Source organism: Phyllobates terribilis, unplaced genomic scaffold (genome assembly GCF_046119375.1).
Source record: "Phyllobates terribilis strain yellow unplaced genomic scaffold, ASM4611937v1 Scaffold_7__3_contigs__length_470593459, whole genome shotgun sequence".
NCBI classification, from domain to species: domain Eukaryota; kingdom Metazoa; phylum Chordata; class Amphibia; order Anura; family Dendrobatidae; genus Phyllobates; species Phyllobates terribilis.
Window position 1 is genome coordinate 257,747,218 of NW_027362767.1, and position 12,531 is coordinate 257,759,748.

General features: G+C 45.9%; 1 protein-coding gene across 1 annotated transcript; it reads left to right on the forward strand.

The window, feature by feature from the left end:
- Positions 1-476: 476 nt before the first annotated feature.
- Positions 477-11,788, forward strand: CXXC1 (CXXC finger protein 1). Its single transcript, XM_073640439.1, has 14 exons — positions 477-569; positions 2,270-2,379; positions 4,106-4,206; positions 5,968-6,101; positions 6,782-6,937; positions 7,888-8,043; positions 8,121-8,228; positions 8,330-8,514; positions 8,877-9,084; positions 9,197-9,307; positions 9,401-9,450; positions 10,078-10,174; positions 10,263-10,415; positions 11,228-11,788. The coding sequence occupies exons 1-14, from the start codon at positions 567-569 to the stop codon at positions 11,372-11,374; spliced, it is 1,719 nt and encodes a 572-aa protein (XP_073496540.1). The 5' UTR covers positions 477-566; the 3' UTR covers positions 11,375-11,788.
- The last annotated feature ends 743 nt before the right edge of the window (positions 11,789-12,531 follow it).

The following is a 12,531-nucleotide window of genomic DNA, read 5'->3' on the forward strand; positions in this document are numbered from 1 at the left end:
ACGGAAAAAAAACACTACAGGGATCAGCATGTGGGGACACGCTTTATTCCTAAACTTTAGAATTTATTGTTGGCACCAAAGTGAAAAGTATCCGACAAGTTTGGTGTCACCATTACCGGTCATTACTAGCACACAACGTACACAGTACGGACATTACCGCCATTCCCTCCCGATTTTCAGTGCATTATACGGTAAAATGAAAGGCGTCACTCAAAACTACAACTCGTCCTGTAAACAGCTGTGGGGACGGGAACCATGGCGCCCGGGGGAGGCCTTCAGCGCGCTCACAGCGCTCCTCTCATCAGGGCAAACTGTAAGGGAGCCATTGCTCGGAGTTTCACCCTAAGCTGTGGAGAAACAAACTACAACTCCCAGCGCGCCCAGACACTGCAGCATGCTGGGGCAGCCACCACAGCAATGCGGCATCGTTACACGGAGACGTGACACTGACAGAAGGCCCGCCTCACATTGTATTTATAATGAAACCTTCGTGACGTCATCCTTCTTAACCCGGAACCGGAAGCTGCGCTGGTTGCCGCGGAGACAGCGGACCGGAAGCCGTGGCAATGGTGAGAAAACATCTCTTTCGTGCTGTAAATACGGGGTTATTCCTCCCTCACCGCCCAGTACACACTATGGGCGCCGCCACGTGACTGTAAGGGCCTCCTCCGGGCGGCAGCGCCGTGTGCTGCTCTGTATAGGCGGCCATTGCCCCGGAGCTCCTTGTCTTTGTGTGTGGCCATGGCTGCAGTCAGCTGCTCTGTGGGCTGTTGTGTACACGGAGGGAGCTCGCCCCCTTCTGCGGTTTTCTCTCATCCTTGGTTTATTAGGTTTCTTGTACTTTGCAAAACCTCTGCTTGCTGTCAGCGACTCTGAACCTCCATTGTTTACATTCTGGCGTCTGTCTTGGTCACGTGATTACCATGTGGCTCCTTAACCCCTCAGTGACCAGCTCGTGATGACAGCCCAGCCCCCCCCCCCCCCTATTTTTGCTTCTTTGCTTTTCTGCAGCTATTAAAAATTATTCCTTAATATATAGATTTTTAAACAGATTTTTCACACGTGGAGACTGGACGAGGCTTTGTGTTATGTGGGAGAAGTATTTTTTTATTGCTGTGGTTGTACCATGTCATTCATATATATATAAAATAAAATTTTGTGTTGCCCATTTTTCTCTGCTGTAACAATAGGAGCCACATTTATAGGAGAAAGCAGCCATCACTGAGAGAGCTGATCCAGATGTGCTAGGACCCAGCAGCTCTGCTATGCCAGCTGAGATCCAGTGATCATGTGATCGCCAGGTCCTACAGAAGCATCGGCAGTGCTGATGCTTCTGTGCGCTGCATTGAACTCGCTGAGTACTATGTAGCCGGCACAGAAGAGGTGATAAACTGCTTCTGTCTACTCCCCAGGGTCTGACAGCCCATGGACCGGACTTGCTCCTGGCAGGAGCCCAGTGCTATGAATTTGCAATGGCACGAGGTTAAAACCCAGACGAACAGCTCAGTCAGGCGGCCGTATAAATTGGACTGAGATCGGAACACCGTGCACAGACTGGTTGGCAGCTCTCTCGGCCCGAGTGTGACCGCCTCATATATTGCTATGTAGCGGTCATGCTCGGGTCGGGAGAGCTGCCGTCCAGTCATTGGTAATCATTGGTAATTAGCTCAGACCTTCATTGTTCAATTGACCATCATCTACGTGGAGTTGGAGGGAAGAGTCTCTCACTACATAAGCGGGTCTTACTCTGGATCCGCATCTGTTTTATTAAGTTAACCCTTGAGCATTGGCTGAAAGCAGCCAGTCATTCTGAAAACACATAGATCTTCAGGGAAATAGCAGATAATGAAATAATCCATTTACCTATATGAAAAGCGATGCGTTATTGCTTTGCACCTTTGGACCCATTGCTCATCAATTCACCAGCCAGACAGGTCCTGATAATCAGTGTTTCCACTCATCACTTATGGTGCATTCAGACCCGTTACTGAGCGCCGATCCTTTACAAAAGCAAACTAATACTGATGGGAAGAGAACAATCGATAATATAATGGTGGTATATATTGTATCTGATTCTCATGTCCAGCAGTGCAGTTATTTCTTAGATGAGGCATGTAAGGAAGCTATTGTCACCAATGTGAAGGCCGTCCATCTGCTGAGTAGTAGCACTTGCACATAAGCTGGTGCCCCCTGCTGTGTTACCAGTGAGCCGTGCTTTTATATACTGCTATAATAAAAGGCTGGGCCTGATATATATTTCTATTTGCAGGAAAGTGAATATTCCGACCCAGACATGGCAGGACTGGGTGAGACGGAAAATGGAGAAAACGCACCGGTGTACTGTGTGTGCCGGAAACCGGACATCAACTGCTTTATGATGTACGTAAGAATTGGGGCTTAGATTTCACTATTTGGACCCCATTGATCCTGAGGTCTGTGGGTCACTATAGTTTTTCTTTAACACCGTGTATTGCAATGGAAATTCACTATCACCTCTCACTGAGAACAGAGACCCCAGACCCATTGTATTAAGGATCAATCAAAACCCCATGTAAACACTTAGGCTATGTGCCCACGTTGCATAAATGAAGCAGAAAATTTCTGCTTCATTACTGCAAGTCCTCTCCCGGAAAAACGCATACGGAATTCTGCACGCGTTTATCGCGCGTTTATCACGCGTTTTCCACATGCGGAATTGCCTTGCGTTTTTTATGCATTGGACAAAGGCAATTCTGCTTGCGGAAACGCAAAATTAATTGACATGCTGCGGATTTTTGAACGCAGCATAAACGCTGCGGAAAAATCCGCAGCATGTGCATAGAACTTGCGGAATCCCATTGGGGACCATGGGGTGCGGGTTACCAAGCGTTTTACAAGCGTTTCCGCTGCGGAAATTCCGCATCAAAAACGCTACGTGGGCACACAGCCTTACTAGATTTCACACATACAATTACAGACTGAGTCTCAGGCTATGTGCCCACGATGCAGAAATGCTGCATATTTTTTCCGCTTCTCCCTGGCAGGAAAAACGCATGCGGATTTTACATGCATTTTTCCTGCCAGGTAGAAGCGTTTGTCAAGCGTTTTTTCATGCATTTCTGCATGCGGGTTATCAAGCGCTTTTCCAAGCAATTTTAGCATCACTTGGAAAAGTGCTTGACAACTTGGTCACACTATATAAATCCATGCAACCGGCATGGATTTATATAGTGTGACCAAGTAATAGTTAAAAAAAAAAGTATAAGAATGGTGAAAAATAAAAAATAAAGATTATACTTACCTTCTGATGGCCCGCGGTCTCCTTCTCCGCTCCGTCCGGTCTCCCCGGTGTCTCGCGGTGGTGTGAAGGACCTGCGATGACGTCATTTAGTCACGTGACAGCCGACATCAGCGGTCGCGTGACCTGTCACATGACTCAATGATGTCAGGTCCTCACACCACCGCGAGCCGCCCAACAAACCGGACGCATCGCTATTTAGACCGGGGGCCATCGGAAGATAAGTATAATCTTTATTTTTTATTTTAAATTCTTTTTTTACAGTTTCTTTCGTACCCAGGTCTAGATGAGAGTCTCCTCTTCTCCAGGCCTGGGTACCATCCGCACATTGAATCGCTTCATATCTGTGTGTGCACATGCAGTGATGCGGATATCAAGCGTTTCAATGCAAGTCAAAGGCGGCAATTACGCTGCTTGTCCGCAAAATTAATGGACATGCTGCATATTTTTCCCGCAATGATAATCCGCAGCAGAAATTTCCGCAGCATGTGCACAGCACATGTGGATTATCATTGGGGACCATGGGGCACGTATTACCAAGCGTTTTTTAAGCATTTTCGCTGCGGAAATTCCGCGGCAAAAACGCTTGAAAAACGCATAGTGGGCACGCAGCCTGAGAAGACTTCTGATAATCCATACATCTGTGGTCGCGTCAATCTGGATTTCTGCTTTTTGTTTTTTCATAATGAGTTGCAAAAGTGAATTGCTAGAAAATCCTGACTTTACAGTGACAGATCTCCAGTAAGTGAGGGATTTCCTGACCCCAGATGTGACTGTCCCCCTGTATGTGTCTTCTATGAATTTCCTTGAAGTTGTATTTGTTTTCAGAGGATGTGATCATTGCAATGAATGGTTCCATGGACACTGCATCAATATTACCGAGAAAATGGCGAAGGCAATTCGGGAGTGGTACTGCATGCAGTGCCGAGGTGAAGTATTGGTACTTTGGTGACTTGGTCGCTGTGCATACATACAAGTCTATATAGACACTTCCTGCCCATTTCTTATTACTCTTGTCTGCCCACATCCGCCCTGTTTCCTACCTCTAACTTTATATGCAATAAAGATCCAGTGAAAAAAAATACAGAATCAGTATCGATCTGACGAGGGGGATCTGTTCTTTATTTCTATAGCGCCAACATATTCCTCAGCACTTTACATTACAGAGGGGATGTGTACAGACAATAAAGAAATTACAGCGTAACACATTCAGATACCAAAAGGAGTGAGGGCCCTGCTGCTGGCAGGCTTATTGTCTATGAGGAATTAGGGGAGACACGAAAGGTGGACGGTAACAATTGCTTGTATTGTACGATACAGCCATCAATATAATAAATAGGGTATTCACATAATGCTGCATGAACTGGTCTCCATCCAGTATTTGTACAGTACAGACACAGAGGGCTATTAAGTGCATGGATGGTGTGTGAACAGATGGTACGAGGGACCAGATTTAGAAGAAAATTATGGAAGGGCAGAACTGGAATAGTTATATAAGTGAGGTGAGGCGATAGACCAGTCTAAAGAAATGTATTTTTAGGCCACACTTAAAACTGTGGGTTTTGGGGATTAATCAAATTGTCCGGGGTAGTGCACGTAAGAAGTCTTGGAGACGGGAATGGGAGGTTCAGATTATTGAGGATGTTAATCGTAGGTCATTAGGAGGGCCCGGGTAGACTGAGATGAGGGAGGAGATGTAGGGTGGTGCTGAAGCATGGAGCCCTTTGTGGACGAGAGCAATGTGTTTATATTGAACTCTGTATTGGATGGGCAACCAGTACAACGACTGGCACAGGGTAGAGGCATCGGTGTAGCGGTTGGCGAGGAATATGATCCTGGCTTCTGCATTCAGGCCGGGTTGCTGAGGGAAGAGCTTGGTAAGAGTGAGACCGATTAGTAGAGAGCTGCAATAGTCCAGGCGAGAATGAATAACAGTGTCAGTAAGAGGTTTTGCCGAGGAAAAGGTCGAATTCTAGAGATGTTTTTGAGGTGTAGGTGACATGAGCGAGCGAGTGATCGTATGTGGGGAGTGAAGGAAAGATCTGAGTCAAATATTTACCCCAAGACAGCAGGTGTGCTGCTGGGAGTAGTGGTAGAACAACATACGGAAATGGCAGTATTGGGGTTTGGGAAGGTTAGTGGAGGGAGGAAACACAAGGCGTTCAGGTTTTGACAGATTCAGTTTTAGATAGAGGGAAGACATGATGTTAGAGACAGTGGAAAGACAATCACTGGTATTTTGTAGTAATACAGGGTGAGGTCAGGAGAAAAGGTGTATAATTGGGGGTCATCCGCATAGAGATGGTACTGAAAACCGAATCTACTGATGGTTTGTCCAGTAGGGGTGGAGAAGAGGAGGGGGCCTAGGTCTGAATCTTGAGGTACCCCAACAGTAAGGGGAGAGGAGAGGTAGAGGATCCAGCAAACTTACCGTGAAGGAGCGGTCAGAGAGGTAGGAGGAGAACCAGGAGAGAACAGTGTCCTTGAGGCTGATAGAACAGAGCATCGTGAGGAGGATCTGGTGATCCACTGTGTTAAGTGCTGTCGAGAGATCCAGGAGAATCAGCAGGGAGCAGTGACATTAGATTTAGCTGTTAGTAGATCATTAGAGACTTTAGTAAGGGCAGTCTATTGTCTATTGAATTTAAAAAGTCAGAGAACTAAATTCTTTGTTTCTTTTTACTATCTAGAGAAATATCCTCTTCTGGAGATCAAGTATCGTCACAAGAAATCCAAAGACCGGGAGAGAGACACCGATAGAGAGGAGAATGAGGAGCCACAAAGGAGCGATCGGAGGAGAAACAGCACCGGCAGTGGAGGCAAAGTAATGAACAAGCTGTAAAATGCTCCCTTGTGTAGGGAGAGGGGAATAAGCTGCTGACTGACTCTTAGGGCTCATTCAGACGTCAGTTTTTCTTGTACAAGCTCTACTTGTTTTTCACCAAATTCATACATCGTATTGTCTATGGGGCTGTTCACATTTCCATGTAGTTCTGTGAGCCTAGTGGTCCACGCCAAATTATGGAGACCTGTCCGATTTTGATCTAACGTGCCAGTGCAAGTATATGGGATTCCATCTGTGTGCTGTCTGTTTCTCACAGAATGAGGAAAAGCTTGATAAACATCATTTTTCTTTTTTGCATTCATGAAAAACTGATAAAACTCCGGCTAAAACTGGCACACTGATCCAAAACACTCATGAAACTTGGACTGTTTTTTTGCATACGAGAAAAATCACTGACGTCAGAATGAGCCCTAAGGGAAATAAGTTGACGCCAGTCGACAAGATAATAGTAGCGGTTCGGTCATGTTAAAATCCAACATGTTCAATCCTTTTTGTCCCCAACATCGTCCTACAGGAGGGAGTCGAGAGAACCCTATATACATTATATGGTTGGCCTTGGCCGGCATACTTCCAGTGTGTGCGACCACCTTAACATAGCGATCATTAATGTGGGACAGGAAGTTGCAAAATGATGTTCTCTGTGTCTGTTCCTGCTACAGATCAAGCGGTCGGCTCGCATGTGCGGGGAGTGTGAATCGTGCTGCCGGACGGAGGACTGTGGCCAGTGCGACTTCTGCAGAGACATGAAGAAGTTTGGAGGTCCCAACAAGATTCGGCAGAAATGTCGTCTCCGACAATGTCAAGTCAGAGCTAGGGTAGGAAAGTTAAAGGGATTTTCCTCTTTTTTTTTTCTTAGTGCTTACTGAATCTTTAGGGGAACCGACTTTTAATAAGACGTAAATTGCACAGTTGCTTGTCTTCACAAACACTTTGCAATATTACCCATTGAAGAACTTGAAAATCACCACCATTTTTCTTTAAAAGGTTAACAGATGTAATTCCTCATGTTAGATTTCTCTGAGGAGGGTAGGGGTGGTAGTGTCAGAGGCTACATTTGGGATAGCTGATCAGTCTAGAATTGCACATTTTTTAGCTGGCACACCCCAGCCTGTGTGTCGCCCTTTTACTGAAGCCTTGAGTTTGCTCCCAAGTAAGCAGTGGCCATGATTCATCAAAAGGTTTATGGCAGAAATCTGGCGTAAAACAGTTTGAAAATTCGCTTTACTTTTGTGCAACTTGTTTAAGACTTTTGACGTTTTCACGCCAGTTTCGACAAACTGCGTAATAATGGTTGGGGCTGGGACGGGCTGTGGCGATTCATGACTGACTACAGTAGAGGTTTCTGGCGTGACGCATAGAGGCGCATGCTACTTTAAGAGGCGCCTGATTACGAGGTTGCTCCTCCTATTGAATCGGGCTCCTCTGACTTGAACATGCCTCCTTAAGACTGATATGAATAAGCCCGGGCTTGATGAATTAGGGCCAATGTGTCTATGCGTAAGTAGAGTGTAATGCTTTTAATCTGTCACCTGGTAATTCAGAAAGTCTGCTAATCCAGACCTGCAATGAAAGGTGGAGTTTCACAAGAAAAGGAAAAATAAGAAAAACTGTACTTGTAGCATTTTTTTTTATTTGCAAATGCATATCCTTTTTTTTTGCTGGATATGCTCATTTATCACCCTGCCCCATTAATAGAAGATTAATAGACCTTTTCCATTCCATTCTCTGATGTATTTTCACTACTTTGGGTGCCCCTCTCATTCAGAAAATGCTGCGCGTGAAGGATGACGATCACTCGTCATACAGGGACACGCCGGAGCCGCCCAGTCTAGCTGGCTCGCTGTCTGACGACGAGCTTCCCCTGGATCCAGATCTGTATCAGGAGCTCTGTGCCGGGGGAGCCTTTGATGATCAGAACCTGGTAATTTCCCTTTATAATGAGGTATACAGGGTTTTGTGGGTCTGGTTCTGCCTTAAACATCCTTGTTCTTCTTCCAGCCTTGGCTCAGTGACACGGATGATACGCCATTTCTGGACTCTGTTCTGAGAAAAAGAGCTGTCAAGGTCAAGCACGTGAAGAGGCGAGAGAAGAAATCAGACAAGAAGGTAAGTGACCAAAAGTGACCTTTGTAGTGTCACCTATATGAGCTGCACATCCCGCCCCGGTCCACACTTGTGTTCTTTTAATTTTCTCATTTGCTTTACAGAAAGATGATAAATACAAGCGACACAAGCAAAAGCAGAGACACAAGGACAAAGCCAAGCACTCCGAACGCATGGAAAACCGAGACTACTCCTCCCAGCGCCAGTGCTTGGGGCCCAGCTGTGTGCAGCCAGCCAGGACGGGCTCGAAGTACTGCTCAGAAGACTGTGGCATGAAGCTGGCGGCCAAGTGAGTTCATCAGCTCACAGTAATAATGGTGGCATTGCTCCATCACCAATCCTGAGAATGAGTGGGGCTTCATCGCTACTGCCCCTTTATTATATGTCCCTATTCAGTAACTCCACCTGGCTGTGCAGGAAACTGCTGCTGGCCCAATTCACTGTCATAGAGCTGAGTGTCCAGGATGCTCCTGTGCAAGGAAAGACTGATCTCTAAATTCTCAATGTGACCCGCTCAGGAATGGTGGGGGTCCTACAGGGCGAACCCCACCGAGCATTTTTCAGATGGGAATAGATGAGGCTGTTTATCTTTATCCTGGTCTGATACTGTGCAAGATAATTACTTTCTCTCCGCCTTCTCCTTTCATTTAGCCGCATTTATGAGATCCTTCCCCAGCGGATCCAGCAGTGGCAGCAGAGTCCGTGTGTTGCTGAGGAGCAAGGCAAGAAGTTACTGGAACGCATCCGTCGGGAACAGCAGCAGGCACGCACCAAACTGCAGGAGATGGAGCGACGCTTTCATGAGCTGGAAGCCTTAATCACCAAAGCCAAGCAGCAGCAGATCCGAGAGGACGAAGAGGTGTGAACAGTGGAGGATCGCTGACTTGGGATGGGGGATGGAAGGGATCTATGAACAGGTAATAGTTTTGTGTTTGCTCAGATGTAATATATATATATATTTTTTTTAATAGACCAACGATGGTGACAGTGACGATACCGACCTCCAGATTTTCTGCGTGTCTTGTGGTCATCCTATTAATCCCAAAGTTGCTCTAAGGCACATGGAGCGCTGTTATGCCAAGGTTAGTAATAATCGGCACATCAGCCTGACTAGTTTTAGCTTTGCTTTTCTTTACAGACTATACTATTTTTATTTTTTATTTTTTTGCTTACAGTATGAAAGTCAGACCTCTTTTGGATCCATGTACCCAACAAGAATTGAAGGGTGGGTTTACGCTCCTTTTTTATGTGAAATGATTGTCACTGACTGAAAGTGCTCCTGCTTTCCTTTTTTTAAAAAAAAAAGAAAAAAGAAGAGGTTCTTCAGCTGGTGCACTATGTATCCAACATCTTAATTACCATCTTCTGCAGAACACTTAAGAAACAATGTAAAGGGGTTATTAAAAATTTAGATATTAATGACCTTTTTAAGATGGGTCATCATTATCAGATTGGTGGGGGTCCGACACCCAGCGACCCCATCAATCATCTGGAGCAGCACAGCTCTGTGTCTTGTGTAGTGCTGTTCAGCTCCCATTCTCTTTAATAGGAGCTGTGCTGCGGTATCAGGATGGGCACTGATAGAGTTCAGACCTGTGGCTTTCTGTCTCCATACAATATTGACTTTCAGTCACTGTGGTGGTGCCGGGTGTCTGACATTGATAATCCAAGTCCTGGACACATTAGTTGGCAGTGGACAGGAAGGTTTCTCTTGTTTCTAGCAGCATGTATTCTGCATGCAGGGCAGCCTGTGCCAGCCTGTGCCCTGAAACCCACTGATGGGACAGCCCTACAAAACCCTTCCTGCTTTATTTTCCACTGGCTTTCTCTCACAGAACCTTTTTGTTTGCAGGGCGACCCGTCTGTTCTGTGATGTGTACAACCCGCAGAGCAAAACCTACTGCAAACGCCTGCAGGTGCTCTGCCCTGAGCATTCCAGAGACCCCAAGGTAAACCTGTACATTGCATTACAGACCGCTGATTGCTGAACATTTGCCATAGACAGTGATATATATTTTTTGGTGTTCCCTGACCCAGGTGCCGGCCGACGAGGTGTGTGGGTGCCCCATCGTCAAGGACGTCTTTGAACTGACTGGTGAATTCTGCAGGGTCCCAAAAAGGAAGTGTAACCGCCACTACTGCTGGGAGAAGCTGCGCCGCGCCGAGGTTGACTTGGAGCGTGTCCGTGTGGTACGTCCCTTATCAGTGCCGTGTACCGCTGGGGGTTACATTTTATTGTTCTTCATGGTCCAGACGAAACCCAAGTGACCACAACTTGGTCAGTGAGAAGAGGCTTATTCTGCTGTGAATGGATCTGTCCACTGACATAAATGGCAGATCTGGAGAGCAATGGGCGACTGATCGGTGCCTTAACCCTTTAAGGACCGTACGTTTATTCAATTGCATTGATTTCAGTTTCAAACTACAGGACAAATATGTCCCTTGGTCGTCAAAGGGTTCATATACTTTGCCAAACATTGGTGTTACTTCGTTAGTGAAATCTGTTGGGAGGGGAAGTGTCAAAGCTTACACACTTTAAAAGAAAAGTTGCATAATTGGAAGTTATTGCCTATCCATAGCTCAAAGCGATAACTTACTGAGCACTGCTATCCCTAGACTTTAGAATGGAGGTCATGCATGCCTGGCCTCTGCTCCATTCATTGTCTATGGTATTGCCAGAAATGTTTCAGCTCTGTAATTGGCTTTCTCTGGTAGTCCTATAGACAATAATTGGAGAGGTCAACCATCTTGGGGATAGGGAATAATACTTTAAAGGGTTTGACTATGAGTCCCATAGAAGGGGTACCCTATGCCCACTACTGCTCCGTTCATACTGACAACCCTGGAGACCCCGGTCTCGAGTCCCCTAGCGATCCTACTTTTATCATCTGTCCTATGGGGGCGAAAACAGCCTAAAGTTTCCTGCTGCAGAACGTCACGTTCCTATGTGCCCGGCCCAGCCCGTCGCTCACTCCGCACTGTCTCCTTTCCTCTCTTCACAGTGGTACAAGCTGGATGAACTGTTCGAGCAGGAACGCAATGTCCGCATGGCGATGACTAATCGAGCCGGCCTCCTGGCTCTCATGTTACATCAAACCATCCAGCATGACCCTGTCAGCACGGACCTGAGGACACACACCGAGCGCTGACTGGGGGAGGGGGCTTTTCTATCTAGAATGATGGGTTTTGTATTCCGCCAGTGTTTCTGTAAACTTTTATATAGATTGTGGATCCCACATTTTAAGAGACTGTAAATTTTGTGCCGACGTCTTGTGTGTCATATAATCACTTTTTACCAAAAGGTGACTGACAGCTGATCTTACTGTAGGGCTCTGAGTGAGAGATGTGGGGGGATCTGGCTCTTGGGGAATGTTTTTTAGCACAGATTTAGGTTGGACATACACATATCTTGGCTGTCAGCTGTATCAACATTTTATTTCATTTGTAAGCCCTGTTCTAGTGCATTGTCCTTTTGAAGTCCAATTCCATTATTACCAGCTTGTAATAATTCTGACCTGATATCTGTAATCTGCATAAAGAGTTGTCACTGTGTACATACATAAGTTATCCTGTATTATACTCCAGAGCTGCACTCACTATTCTGCTGGTGTAGTCACTGTGTACATACATTACATTACTTATTCTATACTGATCCTGAGTTACATCCTGTATTATACTCCAGAGCTGCGCTCGCTATTCTGCTGCTACAGTCACTGTGTACATACATTACTGATCCTGAGTTACATTCTGTATTATACTTCAGAGCTGCACTCGCTATTCTGCTCGTGAAGTCACTGTGTACATACATTACATTACTGATCCTGTACTGATCCTGAGTTACATCCGGTATTATACCCCAGAGCTGCACTCACCATTCTGCTGGTGGAGTCACTGTGTACATACATTACTTATCCTGTACTGATCCTGAGTTACATCCGGTATTATACCCCAGAGCTGCACTCACTATTCTGCTGGTGGAGTCACTGTGTACATACATTACATTACTTATCCTGTACTGATCCTGAGTTACATCTTGTATTCTACTCCAGAGCTGCACTCACTATTCTGCTGGTGCAGTCACTGTGTACATACATTACTGATCCTGTACTGATCCTGAGTTACATCTTGTATTATACTCCAGAGCTGCACTCACTATTCTGCTGGTGGAGTCGCTGTGTACATACATTACATTACATTACTGATCCTGTACTGATCCTGAGTTACATCCTGTATTATACTCCAGAGCTGCACTCACTATTCTGCTGGTGCAGTCACTGTGTACATACATTACATTACTGATCCTGAG